Genomic DNA, 19,373 nt, shown 5'->3' on the forward strand with positions numbered 1-19,373 from the left:
AGTACAGACATCAGTGTATGGGCACCATATGATCTATTGGTAGGCTGCCCATCATACAGGGGGGGGTGGTGTTACTGGGGGGGACAAAGCATGCTCAGTACAGACATCAGTGTATGGGCACCAAATGATCTATTGGTAGGCTGCCCATCATACAGGGTGTGTGTTACTGGGGGGGGGGGGGACAAAGCATGCTCAGTACAGACATCAGTGTATGGGCACCAAATGATCTATTGGTAGGCTGCCCATCATACAGGGGGTGTGTGTTACTGGGGGGGGACAAAGCATGCTCAGTACAGACATCAGTGTAGGGCACCATATGATCTATTGGTAGGCTGCCCATCATACAGGGGGGGGGTGTTACTGGGGGGACAAAGCATGCTCAGTACAGACATCAGTGTATGGGCACCAAATGATCTATTGGTAGGCTGCCCATCATACAGGGTGTGTGTTACTGGGGGGGGGGGGGGACAAAGCATGCTCAGTACAGACATCAGTGTATGGGCACCAAATGATCTATTGGTAGGCTGCCCATCATACAGGGGGTGTGTGTTACTGGGGGGGGGGGGACAAAGCATGCTCAGTACAGACATCAGTGTATGGGCACCATATGATCTATTGGTAGGCTGCCCATCATACAGGGGGTGTGTGTTACTGGGGGGAGGACAGAGCATGCTCAGTACAGACATCAGTGTATGGGCACCATGTGATCTATTGGTAGGCTGCCCATCATACAGGGGGTGTGTGTTACTGGGGGGGGGGGGGGGACAAAGCATGCTCAGTACAGACATCAGTGTATGGGCACCATATGATCTATTGGAAGGCCACTCTCCAAAGTACCTTGACATGTAGTTTTTAGAAGTATTCTTTAAAGGCATTCTTCACAGTGACACTTTTCCCACACTCTGTACACAATAAAAAATCTTCACTAGTGTGACTTCTACTGTATATGTAAAGGGAACTTTTATCAGTGGACGATTTCCCACATTATAAATATGGTAACTTACTTTTATGACTTCTCTTGTGTTTTATAAAGTGTGCTTCTAACTAAAACACTTCCCACACTCTGAACACAAGAAAGGGCGCTCACCTGTGTGAATACTCTGATGTACATGAAAGTGTGCTTTGTCAGTAAAACATCTCCCACACTCTGTTCAGAAGAAATTATGCTCACCTCTATGGGTTCGCTGGTGTTTAAGGAGATGTGCTTTTCGACCAAAACCTTTTCCACACACTGAACATGAAAAAGGATACTTGCCGGTATGTTTTATCTGGTGTGAAAGAAGGGCTCTTTTGTAGCGGAAGCATTTCTCACATTCTGAGCAAGAGAAAGGGCGCTCGCCTGTGTGAATTCTCTGATGCGCAAGCAGAGGTGCTTTCTGGCTGAAGCACTTCCCACACTCTGAACATGAGAAAGGGCGCTCCCCTGTGTGAATTCTCTGGTGTACGAGCAAAGATGTTTTGTCAATGAACTGTTTCCCACACTCTGAACATGAGACTGGGCGCTGGCCTGTGTGAATTTTCAGGTGAATACGAAAGGATGATTGGTCAGTGAAGTTTTTCCCGCATTCAGTACATAAAAATGGCCGCTCACCAGTATGAAGTCTCTGGTGTCTAACAAGGGTTCTTTTCTCACTGAAACACTTTTCACACTCTGAACATGAAAAAGGGCGCTCCCCTGTGTGTACCCTCTTGTGTCTTAGAAGGCGCTCTTTCAGCTTAAAACCTTTCCCACACGCAGTACACAAAAATGGATGCTCCCCAGTGTGACTTGTCTGGTGTATAAGTAGGATACTTTTATCTGTGAATGATTTCCCACACTGTGAACATGGAAAAGGCAGCTCACCTGTGTGACTTCTCTTGTGTTTAACAAGGTGTTGTGTCTGACTGAAAGACTTCCCACACTCTGAACATGAAAAAGGGCGCTCACCTGTGTGGCTCCGCTGGTGTGCGAGAAGGTGATTTTTCTGAATGAAATATTTCCCACACTCTGAACATGAGAAAGGGCGTTCACCTGTGTGGATCCTCTGGTGAGCAAGAAGGGGACCTTTCTGAATGTAACATTTCCCACACTCTGAACATGAAAATGGCCTCTCCCCAGTATGCACTCTCATATGGACAACAAGATTTGACTTCTTGTTGTAGCATTTGTCACATTCAGGACATGAGAACCTCTTCTCTACCTCCTGTTTAACAGTGTGAGTTTGAGGGGAGGAGGATTCCTCAGGATTAGGCAAATGTTTTGACTTATCAGCAGTGTGAGAACTTTGATAGATACTCGGGGTAACAGGAAGTAATCTGCCAGCAGATTCCTCAGGATGAGAGAAATACTCATGATAAAGTCTGTGCTGTGTATTTCCAGTAATGGGGTTTCCTCCTGGAGAATATTGTGTGACGCCATTATCTTCTGCATTATAATCAGGAGGAGATATAAGATGTCCCTCCGAGGTGCTGCCCACATCCCGTCCATCTATTAGGGAGAAAAATCCATAGTCAAAAATATTTCCAATATCTTATCATTCCCCGCCCTTTCGGATATCTTTGTAAGATCTGACACACGGGGACCTCAGCAGCACCATCTCAGAGGGACAGATGGTGCCTATTACTCTCAGGCTGCAAACGTGCTTGTAGCACCTGCTAACATACCTTTCATCTTGATGCTGATCACCCTTCCTTGTACAATGTTTACACAGCAGCAGGAGCCATATTGCAGGGGAGTTTTGAGGGTGACATCCACCATAATATTGCAGAGAAACAGTTGCATAAACAACTAGTAAGAATTTCTCCAATTGGATTCAGGTAGGTAGGTAGAGGGTGTGTGTGTGTGTGTGTGTGTGTGTGTGTGTGCGCGTGCGTGCGTGTGTGCGTGCGTGCGTGTAATGGTGGAGGTGAGAAAGGGAACAAAGTGCCCAAGGAGAGAGCAAGTTGGTGGAAAAACAGAACAAGGTGTGGGTAAAAGTCCAACATGCTGGGGAAAGAGTACAAGGCATGAGAGAAGGGGAAAAGAAAAGCATTGTGAAGAGAGACAGTGTTGGAGTTAGAGTAAATGCAGGTGTTTGGAGATCAATGGATGCTCCGGTGAAGGCCATCTCAGTTGTTCAGTTAAAAGCACAGGTTTTGGTATATGCATATGTGCGAAGATGAATTCCTCCTCCACCCCCATGTCATCTCAGTGATAGTTCTGATCCTCCTCCCCCCAAGTGACAAATCTCTCATTACAGGCCATAACCAGGAAGTGCAAAGCTTTGCAAATGTATTCTAAAATTACTGACCTGTGCTGACATGTGAAGGGATTTCCTCCACCTTACACAGCTGATCGCGCCTCACATACGTCTCTTCTGGTTCTTCTTTAATTGCTACTTCAATAATAAAAATGTCTTTTCCCTTAAATAAGAACAGAAAATAGAAAAGTATAAGCTTATAAGCTCTGCACCACCTTCCTTACAGATCACACAACATGGTGTCACTTTAGTGTCTGGTGAGTTACTCGGCTCCACCTACCTGATAATGGTGGGGGATGGTGGGATCTTCCTGGGTACAGTCCTGGGAATAAAGAGGACCTGTACATCTCTCTGGTGGGTTTCTGTGACTGGATCCATCTGTATGAAACACACACAATTGGCTCTAGTCACAAAACTTCTCATAAATGATTTATTTATCACCCAATTGATAAAAATAGCCTTTCAGGACATTTACAAGCAAAATGATCACTCAAAGTAAGTTGTTCCTGATTAACTTCATTTCAATATTACTTCTATTACCTTAATTATATTATGTTTTTGCTCTTTAGAAGCTTAAACATGTAACATAGATAAGGTGAAAACAGAGTAAAACAGTGATCTACAAACTTGGCTCTCCAGCTAATAAGGAACTACAAGTCCCACAATGCATTTGCCTTTATGAATCATGACTGCGGCTGTCAGACTCCTGTAATGCATTGTGGGATTTGTAGTTCCTTAACAGCTGGAGAGCCAAGTTTGCAGATCACTGGAGCAAAACAGGTGAAAGAGCTTTGTGAATCATACCCAAAGACTAAGAATAGAGAAAAGGAATTTTTTGTGGAGACATTTTGGAGAGACTGGATAAGGAGATTTTTTTTTTATTTAGTGTGTATTACTGACCTGTGCCAATCTGTGAAGGGATTTCCTCCTCCTCCTTATATGGCTCACCACCTCTTACATATGCCTCTTTTGTCTCCATCTTAACCTCTGCTTTAACAGTAACCACCTCTTCACCCTACAAAATAGACCACAACATAGGAACATTTAGAATTTCCACACAGCTTCCACACAGAGTCACTTTGGTATCTGGTAAGATCCTCAAATTAACCTACCTGATAATGGTGGGATGTGGTGTGATGTTCCTGTGTACAATCCTGGGGATAAAGAGGACCTGTACATCTCTCTGGTGGGTTTCTATGACTGGATCCATCTGTAGGAAACACACACTGACTGAGACGGTGACAAGGAGATTGTTGTAGAAACTGAGGAAGGAGAACCTGCGAATGAATGTTTATTGTATTTAATATTAATTAACTAATATGTCACTGTTAGGTACAACACAGTCAGTTAGTGGTTCAGTATGATCTCATTATGGTAAACTCCAAGGGACCAGGAAAAGTGGTTTACTAGATCAGAAATTGTCCTAGAATTGGACCAGCATGCCCTGGTACATTCTCTGCTGCAAAGGACCAACTCTGTCCTCCCATTGGAGGTACAATACAAGCACTTGCACATTTGGTGGACTGCAAGGTTATGTATAATTTAGGGCTGCATAGCTAAGCTGGACAAATTGCTGGTACTGTGAGGGGCTGTGATACCTCTACGGGCGATATTTGCAGCAGCTGTTCTGCAAAACATTCTGCTCACACTTGAGCCAGTCATGAACCGTCTCTTAAAAATGCAGCCAATCATATAAGCCACTAGCATCTGTAATGAGAGTGGCTCCTACCCCTCCGGTGTCCGGACTTAGAACTCTCCACTCTTTTTAGTTTTGCAGCGATTAGGCCCATTCTGATCTGCACTACAAGTGAAAGTAGCCTGTAACGCGTTCCACAAGCTGCCAGGAGCGTCGTTGCTAACAAGGGAAGAGGTAGCCTGGAGTGCATACAATCCTGTGGCATGACTGTGACGATACTTTTATCAGTGATTGCAAAGTGGCAGTGGTAACGTTGCATCCTCTTTAGTTTACATTAATCCTCATTTTCCCCAGACTGCTTATTTATACAGAACAGTATATGGAGATTTGTACAGTACTGTATATGGAGATTTGTACAGTACTGTATATGGAGTTTGGCCGGGACCTGGAGAAGTAGTTTAATATACCCGAATGTTTACTATACCCAAATTTATTATAACGAGATTATACTGTAACTGCAGAATTCATTAACCCTTTTCTCACTGACACCTGTCCCTAAAAGTAATTAGATGAGTGCTTTATGAGCTTGTAAGATGTATAAAAGGTTAAGCATTGCATTACTCACCTATACAGATTTGAGAAGGAATTTCCTCCTCCTTTTCATCACTCCTAATATTTGTCTCTTCTGCTTCCTCTCTAACCTTGGCTTTAATAGTGATCACATCTTCACCCTAAAATTAGACCACAAAATAGAAGAATATGAGTTTATATGCATTTATAAGCTCCACATAGCATGTGTATGGTTCATACAACAAGGAGTCACTTTGGCATCTTGTGAGATCCTCAGCTCCACCTACCTGATAACGTTGGGGGATGGTGAGTACTTCCTGTGTATAAACCCGGGGATAAAGAGGACCTGTCCATCTCTCTGGTGGGTTTCTGTTATTGGATCTATCTGTAGGAAACACACACAGATTGACCACACATTGTTTCTATGTATTTATCAGATGATGGGGGACTATCAGGACCCTCCGTACCACCCGCTGCTTCACGCTGTACATACACCATACAAGAGTGATTGTACAATCTTATTACTTTTTCTATTGGTCCTTATGCCAGGGGTTCATAAACTGGATGCTGCGGGACCTTGGAGCGCCTCCAGCACCTCCTAAAGGTGCCTCAGCTTTCATTCCCATCCTTTGTGCTTTGCCATCTGGTAATGCAACCGCACATTGATATACAACGGGTGACCAATTGGAGGGGGGATGCTTCCTAATGGGGGTCACTCAGGGACGGATTTCTAGAAAGGCCACCAAAGCACGGGCCTTGGGCGGCTGCTGCCCATGGGGCGGAGTACAGCTAACTATGGAAGAGGGGTAGCAACATCTGGCAAAGGAGACGGGAATGGAAAGGGGAAGCTTCAAACAGAGAACAAGTCATGGAAAAGGCATTTCTGCCCAGGAGAGCTGTACATGAGGTAGAGCAGCTGCTGTACAGGGATATTACTTGTGGAAGAGGAAGCTGCACATGGAATGGGATAGCAATACTGCACAAGGAAGAGGAGCCAAAAGAAAGTTGGCCTAGGAGTGGAAAAAGTAGGGCCACTACGTGTGTGTGTGTGTGTGTGTGTGTGTGTGTGTGTGTGTGTGTGTGTGTGTGTGTGTGTGTGTACAGTGTGTGTGTGTGTGTGTGTGTGTGTGTGTGTGTGTGTGTGTGTGTGTGTGTGTGTGTGTGTACAGTGTGTGTGTGTGTGTGTGTGTACAGTGTGTGTGTGTGTGTGTGTGTGTGTGTGTGTGTGTGTGTGTGTGTGTGTGTGTGTGTGTGTGTGTGTGTGTGTGTGTGTGTGTGTGTGTGTGTGTGTGTCACTGACTGCTTGGAGGGGGTGATACTAAATGAGCATCACTGGGAAAAGGGGGGGGGGGTTAATAGAGGTCATAACAGCATTTCAATTCAGCTGTTTTGCCCAGGGGTGGATTAAAAAAATATTTCAAAGCCAACAAGGCGCCCTTACCCCAAACATTTTGAGTACCACTGCTTTATGCTAAATAGATTTGGTTAGTTTGTACAACCAAGATTGAATGGTGTATGGCATCCTTTAGGGCTTGTTCACATAGGCAGGTGACAGCGTTGTCAACTGTTCCCATAAGACTGCCATGCAATTGAAGCTAGCACCTGCAAGCATTCAGCATGGACAGAGGTAGGATGCAATGCTGTATATACTGTACATGCGCGGGTGCAGCATGGACAGAGGTAGGATGCAATGCTGTATATACTGTACATGTGAGGGTGCAGCATGGACAGAGGTAGGATGCAATGCTGTATATACTGTACAAGTGAGGGTGCAGCATGGACAGAGGTAGGATGCAATGCTGTATATACTGTTCGTGTGAGGGTGCAGCATGGACAGAGGTAGGATGCAATGCTGCATATACTGTTCGTGTGAGGATGCAGCATGGACAGAGGTAGGATGCAATGCTGTATATACTGTACATGTGAGGGGGCAGCATGGACAGAGGTTGGATGCAATGCTGTATATACTGTTCGTGTGAGGATGCAGCATGGACAGAGGTAGGATGCAATGCTGTATATACTGTACATGTGAGGGTGCAGCATGGACAGAGGTAGGATGCAATGCTGTATATACTGTACATGTGAGGGTGCAGCATGGACAGAGGTAGGATGCAATGCTGTATATACTGTACATGTGAGGGTGCAGCATGGACAGAGGTAGGATGCAATGCTGCGTATACTGTACATGTGAGGGTGCAGCATGGACAGAGGTAGGATGCAATGCTGCATATACTGTACATGTGAGGGTGCAGCATGGACAGAGGTATGATGCAATGCTGTATATACTGTACATGTGAGGGTGCAGCATGGACAGAGGTATGATGCAATGCTGTATATACTGTATATGTGAGGGTGCAGCATGGACAGAGGTAGGATGCAATGCTGTATATACTGTACATGTGAGGGTGCAGCATGGACAGAGGTAGGATGCAATGCTGTATATACTGTACATGTGAGGGTGCAGCATGGACAGAGGTAGGATGCAATGCTGTATATACTGTACATGTGAGGGTGCAGCATGGACAGAGGTAGGATGCAATGCTGTATATACTGTACAAGTGAGGGTGCAGCATGGACAGAGGTAGGATGCAATGCTGTATATACTGTACAAGTGAGGGTGCAGCATGGACAGAGGTAGGATGCAATGCTGTATATACTGTACATGTGAGGGTGCAGCATGGACAGAGGTAGGATGCAATGCTGTATATACTGTACATGTGAGGGTGCAGCATGGACAGAGGTAGGATGCAATGCTGTATATACTGTACATGTGAGGGTGCAGCATGGACAGAGGTAGGATGCAATGCTGTATATACTGTACATGTGAGGGTGCAGCATGGACAGAGGTATGATGCAATGCTGTATATACTGTACATGTGAGGGTGCAGCATGGACAGAGGTATGATGCAATGCTGTATATACTGTACATGTGAGGGTGCAGCATGGACAGAGGTAGGATGCAATGCTGTATATACTGTACATGTGAGGGTGCAGCATGGACAGAGGTAGGATGCAATGCTGTATATACTGTACATGTGAGGGTGCAGCATGGACAGAGGTATGATGCAATGCTGTATATACTGTTCGTGTGAGGATGCAGCATGGACAGAGGTAGGATGCAATGCTGTATATACTGTAGATGTGAGGGTGCAGCATGGACAGAGGTAGGATGCAATGCTGTATATACTGTACATGTGAGGGGGCAGCATGGACAGAGGTAGGATGCAATGCTGTATATACTGTACATGTGAGGGTGCAGCATGGACAGAGGTAGGATGCAATGCTGTATATACTGTACATGTGAGGGTGCAGCATGGTCAGAGGTAGGATGCAATGCTGCATATACTGTACATGCGAGGGGGCAGCATGGATGCAATGCTGCGTATACTGTACATGTGAGGGTGCAGCATGGACAGAGGTAGGATGCAATGCTGTATATACTGTACAAGTGAGGGTGCAGCATGGACAGAGGTAGGATGCAATGCTGTATATACTGTACAAGTGAGGGTGCAGCATGGACAGAGGTAGGATGCAATGCTGTATATACTGTACATGTGAGGGTGCAGCATGGACAGAGGTATGATGCAATGCTGTATATACTGTACATGTGAGGGTGCAGCATGGACAGAGGTAGGATGCAATGCTGTATATACTGTACATGTGAGGGTGCAGCATGGACAGAGGTAGGATGCAATGCTGTATATACTGTAGATGTGAGGGTGCAGCATGGACAGAGGTAGGATGCAATGATGTATATACTGTACATGTGAGGGTGCAGCATGGACAGAGGTAGGATGCAATGCTGTATATACTGTAGATGTGAGGGTGCAGCATGGACAGAGGTATGATGCAATGCTGTATATACTGTACATGTGAGGGTGCAGCATGGACAGAGGTATGATGGAATGCTGTATTTACTGTACATGTGAGGGTGCAGCATGGACAGAGGTAGGATGCAATGCTGTATATACTGTACATGTGAGGGTGCAGCATGGACAGAGGTATGATGCAATGCTGTATATACTGTTCGTGTGAGGATGCAGCATGGACAGAGGTAGGATGCAATGCTGTATATACTGTAGATGTGAGGGGGCAGCATGGACAGAGGTAGGATGCAATGCTGTATATACTGTACATGTGAGGGGGCAGCATGGACAGAGGTAGGATGCAATGCTGTATATACTGTACATGTGAGGGGGCAGCATGGACAGAGGTAGGATGCAATGCTGTATATACTGTACATGTGAGGGTGCAGCATGGACAGAGGTAGGATGCAATGCTGCGTATACTGTACATGTGAGGGGGCAGCATGGACAGAGGTAGGATGCAATGCTGCGTATACTGTACATGTGAGGGGGCAGCATGGACAGAGGTAGGATACAATGCTGTATATACTGTACATGTGAGGGGGCAGCATGGACAGAGGTAGGATGCAATGCTGTATATACTGTACATGTGAGGGGACAGCATGGACAGAGGTATGATGCAATACTGTATATACTGTACACGTGAGGGTGCAGCATGGACAGAGGTAGGATGCAATGCTGCGTATACTGTACACGTGAGGGGGCAGCATGGACAGAGGTAGGATGCAATGCTGTATATACTGTACACGTGAGGGTGCAGCATGGACAGAGGTAGGATGCAATGCTGTATATACTGTACACGTGAGGGGGCAGCATGGACAGAGGTAGGATGCAATGCTGTATATACTGTACATGTGAGGGGGCAGCATGGACAGAGGTAGGATGCAATGCTGCGTATACTGTACATGTGAGGGTGCAGCATGGACAGAGGTAGGATGCAATGCTGTATATACTGTACATGTGAGGGTGCAGCATGGACAGAGGTAGGATGCAATGCTGTATATACTGTACATGTGAGGATGCAGCATGGACAGAGGTAGGATGCAATGCTGTATATACTGTACATGTGAGGGGGCAGCATGGACAGAGGTATGATGCAATGCTGTATATACTGTACATGTGAGGGGGCAGCATGGACAGAGGTAGGATGCAATGCTGCGTATACTGTACATGTGAGGGGGCAGCATGGACAGAGGTAGGATGCAATGCTGCGTATACTGTACATGTGAGGGGGCAGCATGGACAGAGGTAGGATACAATGCTGCGTATACTGTACACGTGAGGATGCAGCATGGACAGAGGTAGGATGCAATGCTGTATATACTGTACATGTGAGGGTGCAGCATGGACAGAGGTATGATGCAATGCTGTATATACTGTACACGTGAGGATGCAGCATGGACAGATGGTATGATGCAATACTGTATATACTGTACATGTGAGGGGGCAGCATGGACAGAGGTAGGACGCAATGCTGTATATACTGTACATGTGAGGGGACAGCAGCCATTCACTAGAGGTTATCCAATATGTAGGCACTCCACAGGCTCCAAACTTGCGTTTGACTTCTTTATTCGAGCAACAGCACACACTACATGTTACGGGTACTCAGACCCTTCATCAGGAAGGGTTTGAGTACCCGTAACATGTAGTGTGTGCTGTTGCTCGAATAAAGAAGTCAGACGCAAGTTTGGAGCCTGTGGAGTGCCTTCTTCTACATATTGGATACGTTGTTGCTTTGCAGGGGTGGTGTACCTGCAGGAGAGGAGCACCGGCTGTTGCTACCTGGCCAAGGGATAGCAGAGGTGAGACTCATAGGTGCTTAAGATTGAAATTCACTAGAGGTTACACTCGGTGGATCTCCGCAACACAGTGACCATATCTCCTGTGACGGCCCGTTTCCATTTGTGCGGTGCGAATTTGTCACAGAAAACGCAAAAATGAATAGCATGGGGATGCGAATTTTAACACAAATTTTACCGCAAATTCGTGTAGGTTTTTGCATGTTAGTGAGTATGCGAATTTAACCATGTCAGTGCCTGTGTGCTTTTACATTGCTTTTATGCAAAATGTACGCGAATTCGCATGGAAAATTCGCATAGCGAAAATGCATGCGAATTTCCTATTAAATACATTGATTTTATGCAAAATCTTGCACACAAAACCACACAGGATTTCTGACAAGTGGAAACAGGCCCATCCACTTGTATCGGTTATGCGAATCTGCATGCAGAAAACGCATGCAGATTCCAGATAGTGGAAACAGGCCCTCAACCTGCTATGTGCGGTTATGCTGCTGCTATTTAGCTGCACTCCCTGGTAGATGGGCACCGAGCTGCATGGTCATTGCATGGTCCACCCATCTGTGTAAATTGCAAGAAATGAAGGTCTCCTCTTACCTGGTGATATGAGGGCCAGCTGGTTGTCCATTGCGATGTCCATGTAGAGATCCTTGTGTCCTAAACACTGTCATTCTTCCATGGAGAAACAGTCAGTGACATCCTCATGCCTTATAAAACTGACACACACACACACACACAATGATGCAGTCATGATATATGGACCACATAAGGTCTCTGGACTATATATCACGAGCTACTCACTCAGCGTGGCAGACACCGCCTATCATAATGAGCTAAAGTAATAAAAGCCTTTCCTTCTCTTATTCCGTCTACAGCACTCCCCCCTTCTCAGTGTCCTCACTAGCACACCACTTCCTGTATGTGCTGTGCAGTCCTTCTGGTCTTTCTGAAGAACCCCACTTAGTGGCAAATATGAGGACTGCAGCCTAAAAGACAACTGAAGTGAGAGGGATATCTGGAGGCTGCCATATTTATTTCCTAATACTAGTTGCCTGGCTATCCTGCTAATCCTCTGCCTCTAATATTTTTAGCCATAGAACAAGAATGCAGCAGATCAGGAGTTTATGACATTATTGTCAGATTTGACAAAATTAGCTGCAAGCTTTTTTCTGGTGTTATTCAGACACTATTGCAGTCGATCAGCAGGGCTGCCAGCCAACTGGTATTGTTTAAAAGGAAATTAATATGGCAGCCTTCATATACTTCTCACTTCAGTTGTCAATTAATTCACACCCTATATGCTATGCAACCACTTATATGTTTTTGGTGGGTTTTTTTCATGTTTGTGGTGGTCTTTCCCAGAGAATTTGGGTCCTGTGAGCATTAAGGCTCTGTCCCCTAAACAATACCTGCTTGCTTTGCTGTAATTACACTTCTTTCAGCTTTCCATCAACTAAGGGCTGGGCTGAGGCAAAGTCTTGGGGGGTGCCACCCTCTTTCTACAGAGTCCTGAGGGCATGCCTGGGTCCACCTAGGCAGAGTGATCGGAGCATGCCAATCTGCTGTCACTTTTCCCCACGGCCTCCTTTCCCATCTTACTCTGCTTTCACTGATCCCTGCTGCCTCCTTTCCTATCTTACTCTGCTGTCACTGATCCCTGCTGCCTCCTTTCCTATCTTACTCTGCTGTCACTGATCCCTGCTGCCTCCTTTCCCATCCCACGCTTCCATTACTGATCCCCGCTGCCTCCTTTCCCATCTTACTCTGCTGTCACTGATCAGTGTTGCCAACTCATCCCTTTAATTACTGACACATATGAATTATACAGGTTTTGTGGCTAGGTAGATGCAGTTAAGGCACTGATTATGTGCAAATAGCCCCAGAACCTGTATAACTTAGATGTGTCAGTAATTAAAGGGATGAGTTGGCAACACTGTCACTGATCCCTGCTGCCTCCATCTCCACAGCCTGCTTTCCCATCCCACGCTACCATTACTGATCCCTGCTGCCTCCTTTCCCATTCCTTTCTTCTGTCACTGACCCTGCTGCCTGCATTTCCATCCCACTCTGCTGTCACTGATCCCGCTGCCTTCTTTCCCATTCAATTAAGAAGAAAACAAAACACTTTTTTACTTTAACCACACTTAGATAAATTCAAGAAATAAAAGTAAATCTGTTGGGCATCAAAAGCTAAAAGAACTGTAAAAAGAAGAAAAAGCAAGCGCTTCTTATGTTTAAAAGTAAAAAGGAAGAAGAGACAAGAGAGCAGCTCACTTTAAAGGACACTTGAAGCGAAAGGGATATGGAGGCTGCCATATGTATTGCCTTTTAAACAATACCAGTTGCCTGGCAGCCCTGCTGGCCTATTTGGCTGCAGTAGTGTCTGAATAACACCAGAAACAAGCATGCAGCTAATCTTGTCAGATCTGACAATGTCAGAAACACCTGATGTGCTGCATGTTTGTTCGGAGTCTATGGCTGAAAGTATTAGAGGCAGAGGATCAGCAGGACAGCCATATCTGTCTCGCTTCAGTTGTCCTTTAACAAGTTGCTGACAGTGTCAGTATTGACCAATCAGGCACTGCCAACAACATGAGCACAGGCTTGTCAGTAAACAAATCCACTAGGTGCTGCTGTCACAGTCCTGATTGTCACATCATTCAAGGATCCAATGAGGAAGCAGTCCAAGCTCTTCAAATGATTCCAAGGTTGGATGTTCTGTTTGTGCCCAAAGGTGATGCAAGTTTTTTTTATTACAGGGAATGAAAGCATGCAGCAACCTGACGCGTTTTTCAGGGGTTGCCCTCGCTTCTTCAGAGGTCAACAACACCAGAAACAACAGAAAATCGGGGCAGCTACGAGATCCACTCTAATGGAAAAAAACTTTATTGCAATTTATTTTAAAAAAACATACAATTATAGATTAAAAAAAGTATTTTTATGTGTCTCATACAATATACAATTATGTACAATTATATAAATGGAGTTCTGTTGATGGCAATCACAAGTCCCTGGGCACTACTGATCGTACATGAGTGAGGTTTTAATTGACTGCAGTAATTTGTGGATAACAAGATCTGGTCTACGGAATTTTACATTTGAAGCCAAACATGACAGTGCTCGGACTTATCACATCCTGTTCACTGATCCAGCATTTTGCTCCTTTCATCAGCTTTATTTCTGATGCATGTTCCAGTTTTTATTTCTTCCCATTGGATTATCAGGAGGTGTGAAATGGTCTCATGCATATCTGTCTTTATTATGTATTCTCCAGGTATATGTGTGCTGTTATACTTAAAGTGAATCAAGCAGCATTTTAAGCCCCCAGGGAAACTCAGCAAAAATGCATACTAACAATGTGGCTCATTACTAAAAAAAAATCCATTCTACCTCTTTTTTACATTTAAAATAGACCTAAACTGTTGCACAGGACAGAAGGAAAACAGAGAGAAATGCACCCTGTATGTATCTAGAGAGATTTCCTCTGGGCACTCTAATTTCTTCAAACTGTTGAGTAGATCCTCTTCCCTTCAAATAGGCTTGACTATAGCTTAGACGTAAAGTGTACCTGTGATTAAGAAAAGTGCAAAAGAGAGATATTTGCCTTAGTAGTGGTAAAGCTCTAGATAGTCCAGAGGCATCCACCATCCTCCTGCAGCCCACTGATTCATCGCTAGGAACCTCTGAACCTATTCGACAAGGGCTCGTCGAATAGGTTCGCATGGCCTTGTATGAGGTGCACAGGCACCTTGCTACGGCGCAGTGCAGCCGCGCTTGGACACAGTTGGCAGCGACTGTAAAGAAGAAGGTACTGGCAAAAAAAATAGTGGGATGCAGGAGGATAAAGTTAGGTACTTACCTCAACTAAGGTAAGTATCTAACTTTAGCATTTTATTTTTCGCCCAGGTTTACTCTGAGCCCTCATACACACTTTGGATTACTGTTGCCTGGCAGAGATCGGAAGTCGAGGCATCAGTTGACAGTTCGTGGCCTGGGGCTGTACAGATACATGGTTAACCTGCAGACTAGCAATACGTCCTGTTACTATGGGGAAGAGCGCAGAGCTGGCACATGGCGCACAGCGGAGCAGGAGAGGTAAGGAGCGGGATCAATTACATCGGCTGCGCTCTGGCAAGATGATCTAACTGGCCAGATCTCTTACCAAAGCCACACATCCTAGATCAGACATGGGCAAACTTGGCCCTCCAGCTGTTACGGAACTACAAGTCCCACAATGCATTTGCCTTTATGAGTCATGACTGTGGCTGTAAGACTCCTGCAATGCATTGTGGGACTTGTAGTTCCTTAACAGCTGGAGGGCCAAGTTTGCCCATGCCTGTTCTATATTATTGACTGCCTCAGCAGAGATTAAGTTATTGTGTTAAAGCGCCTGGAGCAATAGTACTAGTACAGAAATGATAAATTGGCTGTAACATCAGTTTAGTGATTCCTCACACTAAAATAAAAATTGAGCATATGGAGTATCTGAGGCGCTCTCCTAAACTGATAAGGCAATGTCAGTTCTATAAAATCATTAATTTATTTCCGAAAATATACGGTAAGCAATTTCTGTACTAGTACTATTGCTCCAGGATCCTGCTATACACTCATTCAATCACCTCACACGACTAATTAGCTGCAGCAAAAAAATAAACTTTTTCTCTCTTATTGGCCAGAACGGTTGTCACACATATAATGGCAATGCTGTTCATAAGTGATGCAGGCTTTTTTTTTGCTTGTTATTCTCCAAGGATGGAAAAGGGACAAGCGCTAAGCCCAAATAGCGCTGATCATCAAAACAAGTTGAGTAATACAAAACTGGATCCACAGTAGGTCGCTATGTATACAGGAAAGTGCCTCAGTGTAAAACTGAACAAGTCTTGTGATTATAGGATAGTTGTATAAAAGAAAAAGATGAAAGCAGTAAATGCAAGTATATGGGTATATTGTTTTTACATTCAACAGTGTTGCTTTAAAGTGAACCGAGCACCTTTTAGCACTCAGGACATTTCTATAGCACAACAACAAGCATGCCAACAATCTGTTTCATTATTAAAATTAACTTTCATTTTACCTTGTATTTTTCAATCAAAGTAGTTTTATTAGCCTGTTTCAGCAGCCTTTTCCACAGAAATCTCAGGAAGCTAATTGTTTTATTGAGCTAATTACCCAGAAGTAAACAATACCTTTTCATCAACAAAAAGGGGTGGGTAATTAGGACTGTTTGACATGCACAATGTCTTTGAAGAAACAGTCCAATTACCCACTCCCTTTGTTGATGAAAAGGTATTGTTTTCTTCTGGGTAATTAGCTCAATAGAACAGTTAGCTTCCTGAGATCTCTGAGGACTGGCAGGCCTGCTGAAACAGGCTAATAAAACTACTTTGATTGTAAAATACAAGGTAAAATGAAAGTTTATTTTAATAATGTAACAAATTGTTGGCATGTATTTTTCATGTGCTATAGAAATGTCCTGAGTGCTAAAAAGATGCTCGGTTCACTTTAAGAAAGTGCAAAATCAGTCAGTCTATGGGCGTGTGGAGCTTACCACATCGGCTGCTCATTCAATAATCCCCATGGATAGACCCGAAATGCTCCTGGAGGACAGAGTGGTTCTGGTCTATCCACGATAGACTTTATGCATGCTATTCTGCTTACTGCGTTGAATCTTACATAATGACTGATAAATTCTTCATTTTGACAGTATGAACATATTCATTTTACAACACTGGAGTGTCTGAGTACTTCCATCAACATTCTATACACATGGAGCAATATAAGGTATAGATTTTAAGGGAATCTGAAGGGAAAATAAACGTATGATATTTGTATGTGTAATACTGCTAAGAAGTAGAATATTAGTAGCAAATATATAAGTTTTATATTGTTGTCAGTACAGGAAGAGTTTAGAAAATGCACTTGTTAACTATGCAAAGGAGCTTCTTTGAGCTCTCTGGCTAATTTAGTCAGAGAGCTAAGGGCTCGTTCACACTAGAGGCGTTTTTTAATTTTTTTTAAGTGCCGGTGATTTTCAAAATCGCCTTGAAAGCGCTTGTGCAATGATTCTCTATGAGAGTTCACATCTGAGTGGTTCGCTTCCGATCCGCTCAGCAAAGCGGTGCCTATACCATTTTGGGGCGATTTTGCCTCAATGGAAGGTATAGGAAAAACGCAAAATGCTCACAAAATCACTCAGCACACAGACCCTGCAAGCTGTGGTCGCGATCTGTGCGCAGGAACCGACGGAATTTGGGCAGCAGCCCGGCTAGAAGGGAGCCTGTGGGTTACGGTACTTACAACTTACACACTATTTCAGGGTATAACTGCCACCACCTCTGTTACCATGGGACAGAGGAGCCCACTGACTGTCTGAGCCTAGATCTACAAATAAAAACAGTTAAACACACTCTATTCTGTCTAGCTAACAACAATTCAATAGTAGCGTCTCTTCAGAAGTCTGGGTTCAGTTTCTGTGTATAGCTGAATAATAGGGGTGCTGGAACAACAACTGACGATAGCGTCGGTTTATTGAAAGCAATATAAATAATTAATATATAAAGAAAATTATTAAAATCAACAATTATAGAAACATTAATAGCCAGTATGAAAAGAAAAGAATAAAATACTCAGGTTCGTGGAAAGATGTCCGTTCTGGGAAAACTTGTAAAGTTCTTTTGTTTCAGTTCAGTTCAAAGTCCAAACAAGCCAGTTGCCAGCATGTCCTCAAGCTGGCAAGGATATAATCAGCATGATGTTCAAGGTGGAGGACACAGAGTTTGGCTCCTCTGCCATTCTTATGCCCCTGATCCAGTAGGAGGGAGTGAGGGCGGGAGCCACACACCCCCTTAGAATATGAGATGAGTCCTCCCCTTGTCCTGGGGACCAGAAATCATATCTAACCATATATGGGCTCTATCTCACAGAACCGTACAGATCAGGGCAGATTTACTAACATTTTCAGGTCTGTCTCGATTTACCCAGCAGCCTGATACCAAACATTATGAGTAGGACCCCTGTGGTATCATCAGGACATTTTCGAACTGCCTAACTGGCAGTCTTTACCTCAGAATGTTCTGAAACGTTTTCAGAACCAGCGACAGACCAGGCCCAGCATGCTCTGGGAATTTGGGGAGCCTGCCAATACAGGAAATATGACACATATAGCAGTTTATGGAATATTATATACATCTAGAGGTAACAGTAGGTCAGTTCTAGATGAAGGCTCTTTTGAAGCTTTTGGGCAGCAAGCTACGTGTCAGCTCCCCTGCTGGTATTGTAGCCAGAGAGTCTGACTTTTCCCCACTAAATTGGTTCTGCCATCCTGCTTATCAACTGCATCTGATGGATGGGCCATTAGCACAGCTTGATGCCGGGAACACTGCAGCAGGCTCCTGCCTTTTGGTGGAAGGAGGGAAAGAACTGTCTTTTAAAAAACTCAGAAATGTCAGTTTTCTGATCGCTGCGATGACTGGCAAATCTGACCAAGATATTGGAAAAATCGATGGCGAATCTTCCAGATTCGCCTATGTTCCTCCCGGCTGTTCCGTGACAGCTGGGAGAAAGAGAAACTCCAGGTTGCTACGGGTAGCCCCTACACAACCAATCCAGATTCTATTGATCTGAATCGCAATTGATGCAGAGAATCGATTGCGATCGCATTTTCTTCACGGGCGGTTCTAGGACGCGTCCGCGGCCAAGCAACCGTCCGTGACACCACCAAAGCCCCACGATTTGAAAAAAAAATGCGTAAAAAAAAAAGGCAAACACGAATGGAACGCAATGGGAACTAGGCCTCAGTGCTATTTCCTGAAGCACTTATACATCAAAGAAACAGTGAAAGACAGCTTCCGCTAAGATTTTACTGCAGGGGAGGTCAAAGGGTCATTAGCTCTGCTCTGTTTCATAGCTTAAAATGCAGAGTGTAGTTTGTAAACTGCAATTTTTACAGAATGTTGCAATATTATAAAAAAGCTACTTATAGAAAACCTGAACTGAATATTAAAAGTCAAAATAAGCATACACAAGTCATACTTAACTTCCATGTAGTCTACTACTCAGTGTCTTTCTCCTGTCCCGCATCCTGTTTGTTCACTGTGATCAAGGGAATTTTCCGTCCTCCATTTTGAAAATGGCCATTACCCATAACAGCTTTCTGGTCAGCACACAGTTAAACTGTAACATCGCCCACTTGAGCCATAGGAAAACATGGACACATCAGTTCTCCTCTCAGCTGTAACTGACAGCAACTGATATTTTACTGACAGCAACTTATATATTTCAG

General features: G+C 44.4%; 1 protein-coding gene across 2 annotated transcripts; it reads right to left on the minus strand.

The window, feature by feature from the left end:
* Positions 1-832: 832 nt before the first annotated feature.
* On the minus strand, positions 833-11,980 carry LOC137534656 (gastrula zinc finger protein XlCGF26.1-like). 2 transcript variants are annotated; one of them, XM_068256267.1, is made up of 7 exons: positions 11,690-11,764; positions 5,480-5,585; positions 4,331-4,495; positions 4,119-4,233; positions 3,499-3,596; positions 3,270-3,381; positions 833-2,467 (listed from the first exon to the last, which is right to left on the minus strand). In XM_068256267.1, exons 4-7 carry the CDS (start codon positions 4,195-4,197, stop codon positions 1,152-1,154), a joined length of 1,605 nt encoding a protein of 534 aa, XP_068112368.1. In that variant the 5' UTR covers positions 4,198-4,233; positions 4,331-4,495; positions 5,480-5,585; positions 11,690-11,764; the 3' UTR covers positions 833-1,151. The 2 variants fall into 2 exon arrangements, with proteins under 2 accessions (XP_068112368.1, XP_068112367.1); XM_068256266.1 differs by lacking the exons at positions 4,119-4,233; positions 4,331-4,495 and adding an exon at positions 5,712-5,809 and having other exon boundaries at positions 11,690-11,980.
* Between the last annotated feature and the right edge of the window lie 7,393 nt (positions 11,981-19,373).

Source organism: Hyperolius riggenbachi, chromosome 10, assembly GCF_040937935.1.
Source record: "Hyperolius riggenbachi isolate aHypRig1 chromosome 10, aHypRig1.pri, whole genome shotgun sequence".
NCBI classification, from domain to species: domain Eukaryota; kingdom Metazoa; phylum Chordata; class Amphibia; order Anura; family Hyperoliidae; genus Hyperolius; species Hyperolius riggenbachi.